Source organism: Apaloderma vittatum, unplaced genomic scaffold (genome assembly GCF_000703405.1).
Source record: "Apaloderma vittatum isolate BGI_N311 unplaced genomic scaffold, ASM70340v1 scaffold4600, whole genome shotgun sequence".
Classification (NCBI taxonomy): Eukaryota; Metazoa; Chordata; class Aves; order Trogoniformes; family Trogonidae; genus Apaloderma; species Apaloderma vittatum.
Genome location: NW_009696022.1, coordinates 23,443 through 45,163, shown reverse-complemented (window position 1 = coordinate 45,163; position 21,721 = coordinate 23,443). Strand labels below are relative to the sequence as shown.

The 21,721-nt window shown below is 43.1% G+C and overlaps 1 protein-coding gene across 1 annotated transcript in view; it reads right to left on the bottom strand.

Moving 5' to 3' along the window:
- LOC104276736 (synapsin-3-like) overlaps positions 1-13,390 on the bottom strand; it is a 34,794-nt gene extending 21,404 nt beyond the window's left edge. The window contains exons 1-3 of the mRNA XM_009873160.1: positions 13,343-13,390; positions 12,363-12,425; positions 2,727-2,869 (exon numbers count right to left, since the gene is read on the bottom strand). Of these exons, the coding sequence (XP_009871462.1) occupies positions 2,727-2,869; positions 12,363-12,425; positions 13,343-13,390 (254 nt within the window). The remainder of the gene's footprint in view (positions 1-2,726; positions 2,870-12,362; positions 12,426-13,342) is intronic.
- Between the last annotated feature and the right edge of the window lie 8,331 nt (positions 13,391-21,721).

The window sequence follows — 21,721 nt, the reverse complement described above, 5'->3', positions numbered from 1 at the left end:
CTGGGGTCAAAACACCCTCAGAATTGCTTAGGATAAGTGGATAGACCAGCAGATCATGGGCTGTTTGTGTCCTGTACTCACCATCTCCAAGCTGAGCCATTTCAGTCTAAAAGCAACTCTACTTTAGACACAGTTGATGTTGTATCCCCTGCAGAGCACATTGAACTGCATTTGAGGTGACAAGATCAAAGTCGCACTTATGAAACTGGAAAGGAGAGGATATTACTCTCTTACTAAGAGGTGGTGGCAAGGAATATCCCACCTCTGAAAGTCAGCAGCTGCTGGCTTCGTTCAAGGTGAACAACATTTCACGAGTCTTGATCCCTCTGTTTGCCCCTAGTTAGGCTGAGAGTGGAAGCGTAATTCCTGGCCCAGTTTCTCCTGACGCATGAGCAGTATTCGTGTTTTCACTGCTATTACAATGACAGTCTAATACATTTGGTGGAATTTTAGGCATGTATCACATGCTGCTTATCTGCTGTTTCAAGACAGGCCCAAGGCAGGGGCTAAGTAGGTGTTTGTTAGTAGTGTAAATCTGGAGCCACGGCACTGAAGTCAATGGGAAACTGAACTCAAGCCTTGGGTCAGGGGCTGGAAGGAAATGCATTGAACATCTGGGGCAGGGAGGAATGCATGAGTCACCCTGCAGCATCCTCCCTCTGGCAGATGCTTGGTGCAAAGTAAACATATTCTGGAGAATTTTGGTACACAGTCTTTTCTCAGAAGGAAGGGGGCTTTTAAAGTCTATATGTGTGGGTGAAGGTATAAAAATACTGGGTAGATTCCATGGCTCACAGATCAAAGCAATTCACTTAGTATGACGCTACTGCAGATGCTGTAATTGCATTTAAAGATCAGATTTGCTAGCATGACTAATGATTTTGAGTCTTGTATTTGAGACACCAGTGACAGCTCTGATACTTTGGGTGCTTTTAACTTTGTCCTTGAACATAGGAGGGACTTATTTATACTAACATTCTGTCCTGCCTGATGCTGGGACAGAAGGAGCAGCCCCTAATAGGACTGACTGTACCACTCTCCCAGGCTCACATCCATAAATTACTCTCTCAATATTTAAGTCCACCTTCTGGGTTAGAAAATCACTGGGTGAATTTTGCCATTTTCTTTCTTTGCTAATAAGCTTCATTTCTCATTAAGGTGTTTCCTCTTCAGGGCTGTATAAATGTAAAAACATTTTTCATTTAGCAAACAATTGTTTGCGCAGCTATATTCCCAAGTGCGATTAGCTCTTAGTGTGACTGCTTTTTTCCCTCAATCATCTGGTATTATTTTTGATCCCTGTCTGAATGGGCACGTGGTGAGTGTGAATAATAAATGGGGAGAGGATATGGTCAGGCTAACTGGGCCTTTGTTTCACTCAGAGGCAGGCTCTGGAGCCAAGGCTGGGTAGGTTGGCAGGAACAGGGAATTTTAATTGATATTTTAAACCTTACTTCCTTTGGCCACTTTGAGCCAGACTCCCTGAGATGTTAATCTAATATTAGGCAACTGTGCTATTGTTGACCTGATAGATTTAAAACAAATTTTCCCTCATTGAGTTAACATGAAGCAGCCAAGTGTCCCACAAGTTCTTCCCATGAAGAATGTGACTCAGTCATTATCTGGTTTACTTTAATATCTCTGTGTTAAGAATCCAACCAGGAATTTAAGGCAGATATAGCTGAAAAATATGTGATTGTGTACATTTGTTTATCTTATTTAACTGTGTTTCACCAGAACTATGGCCTGGGGTGTTGTAAACATGGACCCAGAACTCATAGCATTGTGCGTGTTAGGTAACATATGAAATTTATCTGGTGACCTGAAGAATGTAGTGCTGGAGCTCTCTACTTGTCCAGAATCTTGTGGCTGGCTAAGGAGCTTCTGGAAAAGCTGTGCTATTTGGCTTTTCTCATCTACTGGTTTGGAATAAAAAGAAACAGGTGTTTTACTGACTTATGTGGTCACATCTTTAATTGAGCTTGACGACTACTAAAAATTGGCTGAATTCTTTTTAATATTTTTACACATACCAGTGTTGAGGCTTGCCTTCATGCCACCTCCTTCACTACCCATCAGGGCAGGGAGGAGCTTTGGGGCACCCACAGAAATGTTTCTCTTTTTCCTTTCCCTCCTTTGTACACTTTGAGGAGCACACGTACAAAATGCCCACAGAAACCCTGTGTGCTGGCCAGGCTGAGGCCATTTGTTCTCATGTTCTCCTCGTGTCCTTGTGTGACTGTGGAGCCGTGATCTTCAGCTGGGGAGGGGATGGAGTGCTGCTATGCATTGGACACTGTAGGACTCCATGAGTTGCAGCTGGCTGAATCTTTTTTATTGTTTCCTCCAGGTAAAAAGGAGATGGATTCGATTTCCACTAGAAGGTACTGGGAGCTTGGAGGATTTCACTGGGAAAGATGACCCCTTTAACAACAGGAGGGAGAGGTGATAGGAGATGGCAGAGTACAGTTTTTAGAGTGGGAACTAACTGGATCTCAAGAAACAGGCAGAAAGAGATTTACCTTCCACAGACAATGAGCTGCTGGTGAGTAAGGGAGATGATCAGTGGATGAGGGATTTGGGTTCAGAGGTGGGAGGAGAACAGCAGGGCTATTCTTAAAGGAAATTAAGTTAGCTTCCTACTCCTGCACAGAGCAGAGACTGACTGAATCACATCCACAGCTCTGTCTCCCCTCCATCTCACTCCAGCATAGCCACACACTCACATGTAAGCCTTGTAGTTGCTGCCGATTTTCTGGATTCGGATGTCATACTTGGAGTCAATGAAGGGCTCGGTGGTGGCGTAGGTTTTTGCCATGGCAACTATGCTGGCCATGTCCCGGAAGTCGTGCTGGTTCTCAACTTTGACCTTGATTGCCAAAATCCAGTGACAAAGCGACAAGAGCAAAGAGAACAGGAATATTTTGTGAGCAGAATCCATCTCCGTGCCTGAACCGCACAATGTCAGTTTAAACCCACACAGACAGAGCTGAGGACAGAGCAGTGATTGTGTGATTTAGAGAAAGAAGTTCCACAGACCAACCCAAGCCAGAGCAAATCAACCCCTTTCTCCTTCCTCATGCACAAGTCCTGGTAAACCTGGCACAAGGGAGGCAGCCAGACCTTCGCCCAGATGGCTTTTGCTGATGCTCATTGCTTTTATGAGGCTTCCGAAAAATATTTGATCCCTTAAGGGGCATTACTTCACTCAAACATTGGAACTGCTATTTCCCATGTTGGGATGGATGAAAACAGAGTGTTTTGGTGGTCAGGAAATAGAAACCTCTGCCAGGAAATCAACAAGAGAGCTAGTTGTCTGCCACCTCTAGGCTTGTTCCCTGGCATTTCACATTACTCTGCTCCAGACCTCCAGACCTTCTTTAAGTGGTGGTGCAAGTCTCCCAGCTGGAAGTAAGTTCTGAGGGAAAAAAGTGTCTCTGGGGGAACCTGTGACTCTCAGGGAGATTTGTATGAACGTGATGCCATGGGCACATGTGTGGGACAGCTGGTTGGGTGTTAAACTTGAGTTGCACTTGGAAATGAGAGGGCAGTGGCCTATGAACTGGAGTTTTTCTGAGAAGCTGTATTTTCACAGATTTGTATTCAGCTATGAGAAGTATTCTATATGTTATTCCCGAAAACAAAAAAGCAAAGAAAGATGGACCAAAACAGGAGAAGCTCTGATAATATGATCAAATGTCTACAAAAGTTCAGTGATTTGGGAGAGGAAAATTGAGCAAGCAGGTAATGAGAACACAGTAGACAACTTCATCTCATTCGTACTATCAACCCTGTCCTTTATGGGCAAAAAATTATCTTGTGTATCAGAGAAACCCATGTAAGTCTTGTTCATTAGGACTGGTCAAATACAGACAAGGTGGGCTAATTGGTCGAAAAAAGACCAACACTGCGTGAAAAAGGTGAGTGACTTTCTTTATATATTACCTACAGTTCGTAGGTAACACTCTGAGACCACAGTGGGGATTGTGACCCTGATTTGCTAAGTGTCTACGCACTCGTGACAACTGGACCGGTCAGTCTCTGCCCCAAAAGGGTTTCCCAGTTGCGTCAGTGTATGTGTTAAAGGAAGGTGATGCCAGACTATGTGGAGCCAGCTAAAGGAAATGCATGCAATGGTATTTGGTGTTTCTCTGCAAAGAATAAACAAGTGGTTTTACATATCTGACTTCAACCATGAGAGGGCAGGAGCCATCTTCACTAGAGAACAGAGGACAGGCTTGTTGCTGCTCTGTTTTACACTGTTTAGATAGTTTTGTGTAAGTGCCAGCCGTAGCATAAGCCAAAGATGCAGCCACATCCTGGTGCAGAAAAGCTCTTGAGAACTGTACGGATTGTGGGGAAGGTGAAAAGTGCAACTAGTTTGACCTGTGACCATTTCTAGATGCCTGAATAATAAGAAAAAAAGACCTGATCTTTGCTTCTCCTTTTGCTGAATGCCAAATACCCCTAATCCTCTTCCCTTTTGCTATGGTGAGGGCTGTGCTCTCTCTGTTCAGCGACTGCTGAGAAAATGTGTGGAGGAAGATGACGGTGGTCTGTGGGGTGGGAGGGTAGGGAAAAAAAACCACCCAAACAAACACAAGGGGAAAATGTAAAGGCAACCATTGCACGTCATCCAGGAGGAGCAGCCTTGATCCGGGATGTGTTGTTCTCTTCTGTGTGAGTGGGGCTGCCTGCAGTGCTGGCTGCTCCTGGCACAGCAGGACAGGGTGAGGTGGTAGGAAAGCCCCAGAGGCCGTGTGAGGGGTGGGAGAGGGGAGCACCTCACATAGAGGTATCCTCTAGGCTGGGCACAACTTGCAAAACACTGTCAGGGAGCAGTACAGGCCGTGCTGGGGCTGGGTACTTTTGTTGCACAGGTAAGAGCTGCGCTGGCCTGAATGATATCAAGTGAGAGAGTCCCACCCCAATGAGATGATCGCAGGAGGGACTGCATGGGCAGGCGACGCACCGTGTTACGACATATACTCCTGGATCCTTTTGGCAATGGGAAAAGACAAAAGCCATTATATAATGACCTACTTGGAATGAGGATATTTGTGGGAACTGAAACAAAGTGCTGCATTTGTGCAACAGATGTCCTTGGGCGCTGAATGCAATGTTTGCATCCCCAACCCAGGATCATTTGTCGCAGAGGCAGAGTAAGAGATGCTGTCTCCCTCTGCAGACTGGAATTAGACTGTATTGTTATTGCTAGAAAGGAGCTATATGCTTGTCTCGTTAAATGGGATTTTTCCTCAAGAATAGAGTATTCTTTGGAAAGGAAGGGTCCATTTTTTCCTCCCCTTCATCACCACCTCCTTATGGGAAACACTTGAATGTATTTTCTGCAATGGGCCTGAAGATTTCGGCTGGGTAAGTAAAGGAGGCACTCAATGAGGACACAAAGTAAGACATGAAAACGAAAGATGACTCCCACAGTGCTACACCGCTGCACCACCCTCAGGAGACAGCTCTGCCATCTTCCATAACCTGTGGTGAAGCCCTTGCCATGGACTTGTCACAGAAAGCACCTCACAGAGGTCTCCTTTTAGGAAATCACAGCCTTATTTCCCACTAGGCATCAAAATAATCACCACAGCAAAGCTGAAATCTGAGCCATCGTTTGTTAATTGTTAGAGCTGGCCAAATTTGGCAAAATAACAGCCGTGTCCTGGGTTAAGGCTGGTTTAGCCCAGGGTATGATTATTACTTCATAAACAGGAAGCACTCGAGTTACAGTCAAATTCGATTTATTTTCCTGCCTTATCTATCAAGCCCACAATTTTATTAGCTTTCTACTTTTAAATTTTGTATAATTCATTTCCTCCTGCTTTGTAACCCTTTTACACGTCAATAAAATATCCGTTCTCCTAACAGGAGAAAAAACCCTAGAGATAACCAAAGCCAGCGTGGATGTAGTGTGACACCAGAGGGCATTATTTAAGAAGGGACTATTAAAAATCATTCTAGAGCCAACATTACCAATTTACCTAATAAGGGATAAATCTGTCTTCTAAAATGGCAGGTTGGCCAATGCATGAAACTGAGAAAAGAAGTTGGAAAGAGATGAACAGGAAGCCATTTTTTTCCTGTCTTTTATTTTTTTGCAACCTTCTTAGGATAAATGCAATATCCCATTAGCTGCACAGAGGAGTGCAAACAGTGAGTGCAAACACAGCCCCTGCCCTGGCAGCCTGTTTGCTTAGCTGTGCTGGCTGTTTGAGCAGCAATAGACTCATTTTGGAGCCATCAGCTCCTGTTTGCTGTAGCGTTTTAGTGACCTGTTGTGAAGAGTTTGGGCCAGTGTGTTGACAAATGCCTTTTCTGAGTAAGAAGGACAGTCCCTGCTTCCCTTCTGGCTCTATTCTCTAACTCAGGGCACTGGCCATGCCCTAGGACTCTCCCTGTTGCTGCACTGGAGAGAGGAGTTTGGTTGGATCCCTGGGGACATGCTCACAAAAATATGACCATCCCTTTGCCCTGTGGTGGCACCTCAGAGGCTAATGCTACATGGCTTGCAGCTGATGCCTATTCCAGTGCTCAGCCTCCCCAAGAGACACTGGTCTTCCTGCACTTGGCTGGAGAGCAGTCCAAGGGACATACCAGGAAGAAATGCTTCTGCCCCATCCCTGCTGTGGACCTTCTTTTAAGGTCCTCCTGCAAGACATGGTTTTGCAGTGTGGATTCTGACACTATTAAAAACCCACCATGGATATTTCCCAGGCAATCTGAACCACCCTTGAGATCTGCATGAGAATAGGTTTCTGTGGTGAGGGACCTGGGTAGAAATTGCTACTTCCTCTGTCTTATAGTTCCTGAATTTACTTCCTCCTGTGTGTCTCAGTTGTTCCTGGACACCAGCGTCCCAGGACTATGGAACTGCCCTCTCATCTTTTGCCTAAGCCCTGCAAGGTATTGTCTCACAGTCTCCTTTTGCCTTCATCACTTATGTGGCCACATGAAAAAACAGTCAGTCAGCCAAAGTGGCACAATTATAGCAGTCTGCTAGGGCTGCCCTTGTCTTGCCTCTCTGGGTGTCATCCAGAGTTAACTCTGCCTTACAGGTTAAACCCACACCACTTTGGCGATGGCTTGCAGAAGCAGTTTCTGTATCCAAACTGGAGTTAGAAGCAAGTTCAAGCTGGAAGGCAAGTGTCCAAACATGAGTTGGGGCTGGGCTTGGCAATGTGGTGTTTAAGCGAGTCTTGGTAGGCTTGTGAAAATGCACTCTCTGTGTGTTTTCCTCCAGAGAAACTGGCATGGCCACACAAAATTTGTGATTTTTCTTCCATATTGATCTGTGCTTGTCCTTTCTGTAGCGACTTTACCATTTTGGGACAGCAGGTCTTCAGGAATCGCTCTGCACAGAGGGTTTCCTGAGTCTTTCCTTCCCTCTACCCCAAATTATACTCCTGTTCTCAGAAATTACCTGATCCAACCAACACATATTCAGTTTAAGCCTAACTGTGATCCACCTCAAAATAATAAAGACACAACAAGGTCTGCATTTCCTTATTATCCTAACACTGAAGTTCTCCAGACGTTACACTGCCTTTAATGCATTAAAACTTATAATCTGTACTAGCTTCCTAGCAAAGAGCTTCTCTCAGCCCCTGGTCTTGGCAGCTTTGATTGCCAGTGCCCTGGATCAGTTTCTGGTTTCTGTGTCCAGCAAAAGCTTCCAGACTGATGTGCAAGAAATAGGGATGCTTTTGCTATTTTCAAGACGGGTGGTACCTCCTTGCTCATGAGTCAGTGGGAACACAGTGATTGGGCTACTCTGTTGTGAATGTTACATGTCAAGTCATTATTTGCCCTCTGTAAAAGAAAATATTTGTTCCTTGACAAACTGAGGCAGCCCTTTCCCCTTCCTTTCCTCTTTAGCACACTGGATTTTCAAAGCTCTCACTTTTGGAACATTCTATTTCCAGTCTCAAGAGAGACAAGGTGACGAGCTGTCCTTCCTGATAAAAAGCTTGTGGTATTTTTACATTACAGAGTGGCTCTGTTTAGTTTGTGCTATATTTATACCAGGGGAAAAAAAAAGAAAAGTAGAGAAGTCTTTCCCATCCAGTAAGAGAGAAAATAACTCTGACCACATTATTGTGAACAACAAGTTTTTCTTCTACAATGTAGTAAATTCATCTGTGCCAGGATTTGTGCTGGGGAGGTGTTTTCATAATTATGGGACAGGAGTGGACTCTTAAACTGGCCTAATTAGAGAGGTTTAAAAATAAGAGTAGCAAAATATATGTATTTATTAAATTCATATAAATATATATAAAACCACATGAATATATACTGGTTTTCCTCTCTTTGCAGATCTGGCAGTTGTTTCCTTCTCATGATCTGATCAGGAGGAGGTGAAGAGGCTCTTTGAGTGAATTTGCAGTGCTGGGCTCTGTTCCTAGGGCAGTTTAGGGTCATGTTAGCACACAAATAGCAGATATTAACGAACTCAGAGCTTTATTCTTTTCCATGGGCTCTGGCATTATGAGATCCGGAGTCAGGAAGAAGTGTTACCCCTTTCTCACTGTAGTGCTCACCCTATTCACCAGAAGCCCCCAATAATTTCTGGAGTAGGTAGACTCAAACTGTAGAATGCTTAGAAATGTCTTGACCTCTTAGAAACTGCTGGGTGAACAACAGTTCAATTCTGCATGGAGAAGGATGTGTCTTCTCAGTGTCAGTCCATGGTTTACCTGGAAGAGTCCCTGAGTACTGTTGATCCTATGAGCCTGGGCAATTTAAATACAACATAGGAAAGATCCTTCTCTTCTGACTCCTTTGTAAACCATTGCTTAAGTAGTATTTCCTCAAATATTTTATTTGTATTGATACTGTATTGGACTAGCAACACACAGAGCACTTCTTATGATCTTCCAGTGCCAGCCAAATTTTGTAAGGGAGATAATGATGATCATAGGGCTGAGAGGCGTATGTCCTGTTTTCAGATGAGAAGACCCCTTTGTCTTTCTGGGTGAAGACTATTGCTGGTGTCTCTCTTAAAGTCACTAGAGAGGCTGTTGTTTCTGGATTTCTCAATGGAAATTTCAAAAGAAGCCTTTTATTGCAGACTTGTTTTCTTCAGCTCCACCTACATCTTACATGCATGCATCACTTAGCAAAAGCATTTCTATCACTAATGGTATGTTGCCACCCTTTTGGATTCTGACCTTAAATACTACGAGTTCCTCTTCCAAGCTAAAGACAGTCAACAGAGCCTGTTTCTTACAAGTCCTAACATGGTTATTTTTTATTTTAGATTTGAGGATTCTCTGTTCAATCCTATGATTAAAAAATGTGATGAGTAGATTTTGTGAAAATGTTGTGAAAACAAATGATAAGTGAAAATGAAAGTCTCACTATTATGATTATATTCTTTTAGACATTATTACAAAATAATAAACACTCGGCACTTTTAGAGTGCCAAGAGCCTTGTGAACATGAATTAGGAATAAGTACCAGGTAATCGTTATAATCCCTCTGGTCTGTAACACAGAGAAACAGAAGAACTGTGAAATGGCACAAATCTCCCTTCAAGTCAATGATGGAGCTCTTTGGGGTAAAGGTCTTTTCTGTGTCCAGAGTTTTTTCTGACTCAGTACAAATAAGAATAACAATGTCTGGACTTCCCATCTTTGCTCGTTTTTTCTAAGTCTTGGGGCCTCCCATTACATGTGATGTTATCATTATTAACAAGAAAAATATAAATACTTCCTTGGCAATTTCTCCCGGTAGTGAAATTGTAATTCGAATGCTCATATCCTTTGAAGCACCCATGACAGGTACAAATACATGGCTTGCTATCTTGGCATCGTTTATTGCAGTAGGCACTACTTGTAATACTTACATGTGTACTTTGGCTAATAGGTTGATTATTTTATCCTTTGTTTCTTCAGTCACTGCTTTTATACAATATATGACCTGATGCAGGTGCTTTATTAATATTTACTTTCTTACAGTCATCTAAATGAAAAGCAAACCTCTCTCTTTTCATATTGCGTATATTTTAGAGCTAAAGACCTGCTATTTCCTGCTATTATCTGTACTTCTGAAGACCAGTACAAAGCAACTCTTTAACTCACTGTAATCTCCTTATCATCACCGGTTATTGCTTTTACATTATGATGGTTAAAACTGCCATTATGTCTCCTGGAAACCTCCTTCTTCTGAATTATTTAATTGGAGGTTTGATTTTATTTTTAACTTTTAAGTGTTACTTTTCTAGTATACTCGTAGTTCTGTTTATCTGTGTTTCTCCTGACATTATCTGTTTGGCTTTTTTTCTGTCAGTCCCACCTGAGCTTGAACTCTATTGTCTTAAAAATATCATGAAACAAATTCCTGGTACTTGTCTTTGAAGCCAACTGAATTGTTCTTTATTTTATTTTCACTTTCTCTCTTCTCTTTTTGCTCTATGCAGTGAAATGCAGTGGGACTTCAAGAAGATTAATTCACTCAGTCTCAACTTTCCTTCAGGCTGCTTGTGGCTGGAGAAGGACCCAGACTAAAACCATGAGGTCAATAACCCTTCCTTCACGTACCTTCCCCATCTACTGAACAGAGCAACGTTGAATCTCTGTGCTCAAATCCACATCCAGACTTTGCTATAGTCTCTTATTTCATAACGGACCAAAGCAAACTTGGCCTCAGATCAATTCTTTCTTCTAAGATGCTGGCTGTCAGCCTATCTTCATCAGGAATGACTTCCTACGTACCCCCCTCATACCACTGTGTAAAATTTTGCCTGGAATTCGAGCAGAAATTCCCTTCCCCTATAACTTTTGATAGCAAAAATAAACATCATTGAGGAATAATCTGGGAGGGAAAGTGAGAGGTGGAAGAAGATCTGGTGTCTGGTGCAGAAGACAAAAACTAAATACTGTGCTGAGAGTTTTGTCTGGGAACACTGTTAAGATTGGGGTGCTTTTCTCTGATTCTGCCCTCATTTCTGTAGCTTCTGAGGGTCCTTTGTGCACAAGAGAGACACGTGAAGCCCTCCCTATATTACAGGTGAATTTGCAGGGCAGAGAGATCCAGGATTGCAGGGTCTCAAGGAACTTAAAATGACTCATCATGGAGAAGTTTCTTCCTCCTGGTTTGTCCTGGTTAAATTTTGCTAATGAAATCCTTCCTAGGCACGTGTTCCATGGCTCATTCCATAAGCAACTCTAGGCTCTCCACATGTACTCCAATTCAATGATACCTCTGCCTGTTTCACATACGCAGAACCAATATTTTAAAAAACATTTCCTGCTTATTTAAATGTTTGTTCTTTGATGATGAAAGCCAACTCGACCACTAGCCCAGGGTTTTTAGCCCACTTCCTCTTGGGCAGCTACCGTCCAGACAGGGGAATGTTGCAGGCAAAGCGAGGAAGATTACGAGAGCTCCCATGTGCCATCCAGAAAACCAGAAAGGGCTTCTGTTTCCAGAGCACAAGCAAACAAGCTGTACCAAGTTTAAGTTTGGCATATCTATATATAATTTTCAGGCTAAGATTGAGGCTAGGAGAAGGTCTGTCTGCTCTAGGGAAGCAATGTGACAGGGGTATCAGTTACAAAATATATGTACCTCTCATTTGGATTCAGCGATGATACATCATAATTTTCTACTTCTAAACAAATCAAGTTTTAGAGAGATAGAGGAGGTTTTTTTTTTTTTAAAATGGTATATGCAAGAAAGAGAAGGCTAAAGTGCAGCAGGAACATACTGGTGATGCCTCACTGAAAAGGGAGCCCAGTCACCCCAAGAAACAGGGACTGCTAATTCACTGAGGGAATAAAGATCCCAGAGAGCCTGGGAAAAACAAACAGGTCCTTCTGGGGAGTGAACTGTTTTTCAGGATTCCTTGGCAGGCAACCAGCCACTCTGCTTTGTGAAGCCTTGTTCTTCCTTGCAAGGAGGAAAAAAATAACTGAAGGGCTTCCATTTTGTTGAATAAGGTCATCATAATGTGCTCAAAAAGACCAGTGCCACTGCCCTTCATTGTAAGAGCTATGGGGTGTAGCTGCACATTACAGATGCTTGAATAAACAACATTGCCACTTTCAGGAGAGGAGAAAATATATAAAAGAAGAGCCTAATGACTTGAGCCCAGCCAGCTTTTCCTCCACTCTTCACAGCCCCCCTTCCCACATCCCAGACAGCCTCCAACCCAGTACCACTGCCTGTCTCCAAGTGCGTGACAGCGGAAAAAGGCCTTTTCTCTCACAGGAATAGCCAGTGCAACCCAGATAGGCTGTGGTGAGGTTTAACCACTTCGCTGGCTTGCCTCACACTGTGGGTGATCACAGGAACACTGTGCCACATGTATATCTGTGTCCTGATCTATATATATTGTTTCTTTTACTTACCTTCCCCATTCCAGCATGAGCATGCCCCAGCTTGACCACTACAGGGAAATTCGGGGTTGTGAGCTGAAAAACAAAAGCAGGAGTTCCTCATTAGCTATTTCTTTCCAGCCATTGTATTTGAAATAGTTTACTTTTATTTAGTAGCTTTTATCCCCTTCCTGCATGCTGATGGGAGGATAAAAAGGTCAAATAAAGATTGTCCAGGTGGTAGGACAATACGCAAATAGCTCTTCACTGGAACCCATATGATCGGAGATGGAAGCCAGGCAGAATTCCTGAGATCTAACTCACTTTTGCTGCCTGATAGCAGTAACCTCTAAAACCTTCTTTTTTCCCATTGCTTTTCCCACCCTGTACGTATGGATGTGTATATGGTCATATGCATGTAAAAGAAGCTGCACCTGTGAGCTTGAGTAAGTGAATACTTTCAGATGCTGACAACATCTGAATTGTGAGAAAAACAAGGGTTGTTTGTTTTTTTCCACACAGACTGCTTTGGCCTTTAAAGTGAGCATGAGTAGTCCTTCATCAGCTCCCATTCCTCTCCTGTCAGCAGTGGTGTGAGCAAGGAGAGAGGAAACAGGGGTCAACCCTTGGGTGCGACTCACAAAATTCATCTATTCATAAAGGCTCTTTCCTCTCTGCTCTAACTTCAGGGGTAGGTATAGAGAATAAAAGAAAACAAAGAACGGTTGGAATCGGCAATAAAAATAGAAGAAAATATGTCATGTCTTCTCCCTGGCTTGTATGGTGTTTACATTGGGCAAGGTCCTACCATCTGAGCCGTGCAAGTGCATCTTAGCGCACATGTCAGATTTTACTTGGAAAACTGCAAGTATCCTCTCTGCCTTCTATTCGTCAGCTTCATGCACATGCAAGGATTCACATGGAGTTATTAGCTGAGAGCTGGGTGGCTGGGCTGGTAGGAACTGCACACACCAAGAGCAACCAGGATATATACACCACCCTCCCCTACATACTGGCTGGTCCATTTCTACACCTCTACTTGACATCCTCATGATCTTCATCTTGTCTTGCACTTCTGATTCTTGTGATCTAAATGCCATCCCTTTGGTACATAACCTGTTATTTTTTAATTACATATTTCATTTTCTTTAATGGTAATTCTTCCGAAAGACACTTTTTTCTTTACCTAAATGCCTGAATGGATGAGCTCTATTCATTAAGCAGTTAACCTGGAGATCTGGCAATGGGAGGGGGTTGAATTTTGACAGATAAACAGCTTTCCTATTTATTTAAGTTTGAGAATAGATAAACAAATTGTTCTTGTACTAATTACCAATTGTCTGTATGGACAGGCAGGCACTACGCCCTAAAGATAGAATGGTGCTGCAGTCTCCATCTGTGGCAGCTCACTATAAATAACAAAATTAGTAATGAACACTGATATGTTTTGCTATCCAGCTGCTTATGTAAAAATGTCACGGGAGAAGGGAACAGCGAGTGCATCATGTTCTCAAGCAACCCATGTCACTTGTGAGGACCTTCTTCAGGCAGAAAGCTGAAGAATCATTTTTGAACCACAGAAGGACACACAGCAGCAATAAGTCACAGTCCTGGCATAGGGAAGGACCAGCACCCACTGTTTCAGAAGAGGCAAGAGACTGTGATAGTTGGCCATCCTGAAGCCTTATAGTTAAACATATGCCCAGGCACATGGGTTTGTGCTCTATTTCCCCTTTGCCTCTCTAATTCATTGTATGAGCCTGAAACTTAATTTGCTGCTGGCATAAATGCAGGACTGCATGTGAGGCTTACTGAAGACAGGGCTGTGGAGAGACTGTGCCAGGCTTTTAGTGCTGGAAGACGAAAGGTAAGCTAGTAGTTAGGGCACCCACCTCCTCAGGCTCTGGGAGACCTGGTTGGCTTCCCAGCACTCATCCATGCCCTATCTACACTGAGCCAAAGCCCTTGCAAGCCCCAGCCTCTGCTCCCTGTTTGTGAGCAGATGCAGCAGCTGTTCCTACCACACAGGAAAAGCAAGCTGCGTGCTGCGAGCTGGCCTGATACCCTGGCAAGGAGGCCAGAGAAGTGTGCGGGGTAGATAATGTTCTATCACGAGCTCAAAGCAGCCAGAGGCAGGAAGCGATGTCTCTGCTGCCGCATTTGTGTACCCTACCTGCAGGTTTTGCTGAGGGAGCCTGGCTCGAGCATGGGGCCAGGGAGTGGGAAGCATCTGTTTTCCTGTGTACATGCAAAGAAATGTTGGGATCCCATAAACAACCCAAATTTACTGCTAGCCTGGAAGAAACCGCCAGTAATGACAACGCTCAGCTCGAACCTCTCCCTTTCTCTTTGCTTCTTGGAAACATGAGCTCAGTTTTCTCAGTAAGGCTTGGCCTCAGCCCACTCAGGGGTGACCATCTGGTGCCAGAGCATGCTGGAGTCACAAGCCACTTGGTCTGGCCATAATGTGTGGGGTTTGGGGTGAAACACATGCCCAGACTCTGAATGTGTGGCAACCTTCCTGGGAAAGCTGCAGCTCTGGGGAAACTCTGGTGCATGGTTTGCGAGGAATCTGCTTCTGCCATTGAAACCGCATCAAATTTCCATGTACATGAACCTGCCTTATGGAAGAACCAATGAGAGGGAGTGGCATATACACTTAGCTGCATTTTGTAATATGACAACGGAGTCGCCTTAGTTTGTGCTGAAGTTAAGTGGAATTGAAAGACTCCACAGAACTAAAGCACCCAGAGTCCATGGGCACCCGATAATGGAACTAGGAAGCCCTTGCTGAGGTGATGGAAGTAGGCTGAGGTCCAGTGGAGCCAATGGGGATACTTCCAGCTTCCCCAAGAGTCTTGTTGGGCCTCAAGTCCCATTTCTGTTGCTAATAAGGTAGCCGGTCAGCATACTTGGCAAACATCCAGGTGGATAGGGAAACGGAAGGAAAGGAGACTATGTTATACATGCAACTATGAGGCAATTCACACACATACATGGTGAGAAGTTCTGGGGGTGGCCACAGCCGTCACAGGGACAGACCCCTCAGATGAGTATTTACAGGTACTTAGTCTTAGATTTCCTGAAAAAGAAGATGCTTATAATCAAAGGATAGCACCAGGGTTTAACAAGAAAAGCATGTTTCTACTGAAAGCATGCAAAGAAATACGTCTGTCTTTCCATGTGTTTGTTTATGTGTTGCAAGAGCTCTTTCTTCTTGGAAAAATAGGGAAAACTGCTTTGATGCTTTTAAAATGTGCATGAACTGCTGACAAGGCTGGTAGAGATCATGTCTGCAGGTTTTGGGTTGGGACTGTAGCACTGCAGCTAGCTCAGCGATCAGACACAGGGTCTTAGTGCATAACTCAACCCTCTGAATTAAAATCCTGTAGATGTGTTCCCAGATGTTGTCACACAAAAACCTTGAGATGGCAAAGTTTACACATGTGTCTCAAACTTGGTGTATGAAGGTACCTGTTTAGAGTCAAGTAGGAGTTTGAATCCTGAACTAGGAACTCAGCGAGGCCATTTTTGGTAGGAGTGAAGGGAGAGTCATGAAGTTTTTTCCAACTTACAACACTGGTGGCCCAAAATGTATCATTCTAGCCCCCAATTTTATGGGCTTTGCTCTGTGTGTCACTGTTAAGATCACTTTGCAGTTAATCAGTATTTTGGCACTGGTGTGTAAAAGTGAGTGCTGGTATGCATACGTTAGCCTCTATTTGAAAACACATGGCTGTAAACTATGACACTTTCCCCTTTATTTACTTATTGCTGGTGGAGCAGCAGAACAGAGCTGGATCTAAACTGATCTGAAGGGAGGAATTTTAGATGAAACCCAATGTATTCCTTAAATACAATGCTTTTCACTTTGTTTCCATGAGGCCTTCAAGAGACATGCTGATCCTAAGTCTGTGATTTTTTGTACTGTCCTGTAGTCCCTAAACAATGCAGAATGTATCTTTTGATTTCCTTCTGCCATGTCAAGCTTTGTTCATTAGTTCACATTATCCAGCTCATCTCATATGATGCACTTCCAGTTTCCAGCATTATCCTTTCTTCCGCAAAGGCTTTCCAGTCAATGCTAAAATGAACAGTCCAGGGCACAATGACATCATGGATAATACTAGGAAGGATTTGGGGAGACAGGAGACTGAGACATTAAAACTTAGGTCTTCTCGCACCAGTATTGCATTACTATGGTGTTGAGAGTTTTCAATCACGCCAGATTTTTGCTTCACTCTTCCCGCAGAAGCAATACTGTGAATTTTTCAAGCTTTTATACTCTAAACATGACTTTTCTGTTTATTTAGCTGCCTTTACTTATATGATGACAAAGTCTGCTCTGGGTGGGTACCTGATGGATTGTGGGAATGTTGTTCATGCACTTAAAGAGCTAAATGTTGAAAGGAATGTGTGTGGCAGTTGCCTGCTGTCAATTAAGTTGGAGGAAGAGTGAATATGTATAATTTCCCGTAAAAGCAAGCGAGCTGATTCAAACCTACAGGAAAGTAATGATGTCATAACATGATGTCATTGTGTTTATGGAACTGTCTTACTGAAAATCTGAGCTGACAATTAGCACTGTTTGCATGCCAGCCTTGCCAGGCAGGATAAAGTCAGGGCTGTGTAGTGCAATACGGAGGAGAAAAAGTAGTGCTCCCTATTATTCACCGGCTTACGATCTGATGTAATCACCAACAGCATGCAGGATGGCTCAGTCAGTGGATTAATACTGTGGCCCTGTGGAGGTTTGTGGTGGCCAATGTTTATGACAGACAAGTCTCTCCCCTCTGCTGTTTATCAGATCAAAAATAGCATAAGAAACAAGAAACAATGGGAGAACATGCTGAACAAAACTAGCCAGCATTAACATCCATGCTCTGTTAAAGACATGTGATATGGATTCCTTTAAAATGCATACATTTATATTCCTTACTGTATTATAATTATAGCACAATGAAGAAAAAATCATTAGCTGGGGAAAGAGGGCCTATGCTTCCAAACTAGCTGAAGTAAATCCTGAGGAGTAGCCATCCTCAGGGGTCTCCAGAGGAAAGAGGAGGTAGGGGTTATGATGAGAAAAGTGATGAGGTAGTTGTGACAGGAGGAGTTTGATAACAGCTGGATCAGAACAGCATTGTACAAGATAGCACCTGTTGATAGATGGGATGGTAGCTGGAATATGACTGCGCTCCTTCTAAGCAACAGAGGAGACAGCATATCATTTTGATGATGGGTTAAGTTTTGCAGAGCTTTACTGAGTGCCATGGACAAGGTGGATGATTTAGTCATCCAGTAGTCTGTAAGGGAGGTTTGTGAAATCAGATGGGAATAAATTAACACACTTGATGCAAAGCACTGTGAGGGCAGAGGCCAAAGTTTTAGCAAGAAAGTTTTGGAGGCCACATAAAAAAGAGGCAAGAATGAGGCTGCTGATACAAGGTTTCATGGGAGAGAAAATATTTAATAATTTGAAAAAGACTTCATTGCTGCAGGCCTGGATATTTGTGAGAGCAATGGGAGGATCATAAATGAGTGCAAAGCAACGGGTTAGATTTAAGATCCTTAAGATAGATGGACTTATCATTTCATTTAGTGTTGGAGCTGAGACCTCCAGCTTCAGATAAGAATGAACACAGTGAGGAACTAGATGGAGATATCACATCAATCAATTTGTGCTACTAACTGAAGTCATCAGTGCCTTAGGGTGTGAAGATCCTTCAGGGTGGTAATAATTGTCCTTTGATTCTATCATTGCTTTTTAAAAGCACAACACACACACAAAAAAGAAAACCCAACAGCAACATGACTTAGTCCCCACATCCTCGAGTAAACAAACCACAAACCAATGTTTCAGTGCTCTTAACACTTGCTGTGGTTAGAACAGGTCATGGAGCTGAGTGGAAAAGGTTAAGCATGAAGTTGAACTTTTCGCCATTAATTTGTATCTAATATTTCTCCTTTATTTGAGACAGGAGCCTTTTCAGGTTCACAGTAGTCTTCCTCAGGAGGATAAGAGTGTGAGCATTTGATATTATTCTCATTCCCTTGGAGCTTCACACGTGAGAATTACATGAACATACCCAAAGAAGCAGATGTTCATCAAAAAAAGAATATAGGATGTTACTCATACACATATCTAGCAGTCTTGGTCAATAAGTGCCCATGACCACATATTAAAATACAGGCAAATTTTTTTAAGGTCATCATGAGTACATAGAAAAGCTTAATTTCCTAACGTGTGGTGTTCGCTTCGCCAGTATTTTGCAGCGTTTCCTTTAGGGAAGCCTCTTGTCTCTTCTTGTTTGCTAGGAAAGTGAATACATTCCCCCAGGTCTTATGCTGAAAAACTAATTAATTTTTTTTTTTTGTGAGACGTAGTGGAAGAGAAGAAGAAACTCTTGAGTTTCCTTTTCTCCCTGACCTGAATTAGGTGCCTTTTGCTGTGTTTTCCTGTAATTAGAAAATTCTGTTTCCCCAAGTAAACATATTACAGAGGAAGAGATAGTGAACACCAATTATTGACAGGATGGGGAACTCTCTAGGAATTTTTGATGAGTTGCCTTTGGATAAACTGTAGCACTTAAGTTGTGGTAGAAGATACAGGAAAGAGACATAGGGAGGAAAATGCTTTTTGAAGTTATACTGCGGTCTTCAAAACCATTTCTCTTCTAAGAACCCCTACGGTTCACAAGATGCTGACCAACAGAGCTTTCTCTTCACGTGGAAGGCTTGACTGTCCCTTTCTGGGGGCAAACTGAATTCTCACTGATTTCAAAGTGAGGAGCATGGGGTTTCTTTGGAAAGAACAAAACTTCCCTGATCTTCACAGTGGAGAACAACCTTCAGCAATCAGCACCATGGAAGTAATTAGGTTTCACCGAAGCCAGTCATTCCCCTGTTACTGCTGTCTCTAACCTCACTATGCAGTCTGCTTCAGGTGCTCCTCAGTCTCCAAAGGGCAAAGTGAATCCAATTGTCACCCCTGCTTTTACACAAAGTGGAGTCACGTGCCCTGACTGCAAAGCTGGGGAGAATCACACGCAACTCCAAGGTCTTGTTCGTGATTTCACAACCTTCTGAAGTACATTTGAGACTGGTGCCATTATGTCAGACTAAAATGAGAAGCGGGTGCTGGGCTTATTAGTACATTCATCGAGACATATTCTGCCTGACACAGAAATGGCTCTGATGTTTTATTGTGAGCCTCATGCTGTTGCAACTGTGCCAGTGATCCCGTGCGGCCATGGCTGACATTGCCATGTCAGATGCTGGCATGAAGAGGGCCACAAGCATTGAGCCATGGAAGCTGCCTGGTACAGGCAATGGCATACCATGGTTCACTGGAACATTTGAAATACCCTCTGGGCTCCTGAAAACTGTTGAGCAACAGACAACTGCCTCTTTCCTCCTTGCCATTCTTCAGCACCCAGAGCTACAGAAATAGCAGCACAGAGAACCAGGCAGTCGGAGTTGGACTTTTTTGAAAGATCCTTGTTATACTTTTTAAAAAGCACAGCTAGTAATCTTGATTAATGCTCCAGTGCATAAGTGAGTCTGGACATAAAGAGGAATGAAGAATGTAGGAAGTGCCACCCCACAGCTGGCATCTCAGGTTACTTCCATGCCAGTAAATAGAGCAATGACATAGCGAAGACAACAGCCCCGAGAGTTGTCTATGCTGTTAAATTGTTAGACTGATATCTGGCATATTCTGGCTCAAGCCAAGTAGCCTTTTCCTAAATAATTTCCAAACACAACATGGGAACGAGCATAAGGCTGCAGCCATACCCTGTAGGATATGCTGGAGGCTAAGAGAGTTTGATTGTGTACCTGGGGTTGGACCATACCAACCATGCCAGGAGAATAGGCCTGGCAGTATGGTTTGCTACTGTTAATGTAGTCTCAGTCTGTGTCACAGGGTTGATTTGGGGAGTAGTTTTTATCTCAAATTATGCCCTATCTTTGTATGCTCTCACATTAGTGTTTTATTTCAGTTGTACAGATGAACGGTCTACCACATGTGGCCATATGTCATACCATTCCCCTATGATAATTCCCACTGACTACCTTTTTCAGGCCAAAATCACAGTGGATTCCTTTTTCACCTACATCCACAGGTATTTACACCACACTTCTTTCACCCACTGACCTGGAAAGTCAGGTATTACCTGACACGAGAAACATTTATGCTCTGGGCCTAGTTTGTCATATTTTACAGCCAGATCTTATTTTCAGCATTTTGAGCCTTTAGGCTTGTGCAGGAATTCAAATAACTAATATGGCCTGGCAGTGAGATACACATACCATACTTTTTGTGCTCTGGGACATAACTATGGGGAGTAAGTGCCTCCAAATCTCTATTCCATGGACATGCCTCCTCCATGGGCTGCACATGGAGTAGAACACTGACAGCAGCTCTTCTGAACGCTGAAGTTGTTGTGGCATCTTTTGTATACACCTAGAGCAGATGAGGGCAAAGTATGAGCCTTGTTCTTCCTACATCCTCATTCTTGTGCTTCATATTTGCAAGTTTCTTTCTCCAGATAAAAATCTTCTGTGTTTATCCAGACTAATTTTTGACTCAAGTCAGAGACACTGAGGATATGAAAGGCAGCCATTGTATCCTATGATTGAATTAGCTCTGTGTCTCTTGAGATTTCTTGGGAACTTTCAAATCCTATGTTTTTAGTAGAAGCCAAAAACTGTAGGAAGGGCTCTATTTCATCATCTCTCCAAATTCAGCAGTTGCTTTGTGAAGAAAACGAGGTTCCAAAGAGCGAACTTCATATTTTCAAAATTGTAAGCATCATGTTTCAATGACTGTGTGAATGAGCACTAATTAACTTACTTTCTTTTTTTTTTTTTTAATTCAAAGGGGAAATGTGATGCTTTCAGGCTGTAAAAGGCAAGCTTTTCTAACATGCATTTTATTTCTTCATGTTTCATTCTTGAGGCTTTTTGAGATTCTGATTTTGGATTAGGGAAATGATCTGAAACCTTGAAACCTCTTGAAAACCTTTTCCTACTTAGGCTTTAGGGGCGTGAGCCCACGATGGCATCGCAAGGGTATTTGTCTCCCTCTTGTGGCTTATTCCATGAGATAAGATACTGCTCCACCTGTTTGCTAAAGCCATTAGAGCTTCCAGAAGTGGAAAAAGCATATTCAGCGGGTGTCCCTTGGGACTATCCTATATGCAAACTTTGTCTGCGACCTCAGTGCTGAACAACAACCTAGTTTGCCATTGGGAGTCCATACCAGTAGGGAAGTCGAGCAGGCTCCACACAAGGACACAGGCAGAGTTATTTTCAGCTGGGACTGGCTTCTGTTTACATCTTTTCCAGCTGTATCAAGAAAGAGGCCCCTGAAGTGAATGCATTCAGAGGAA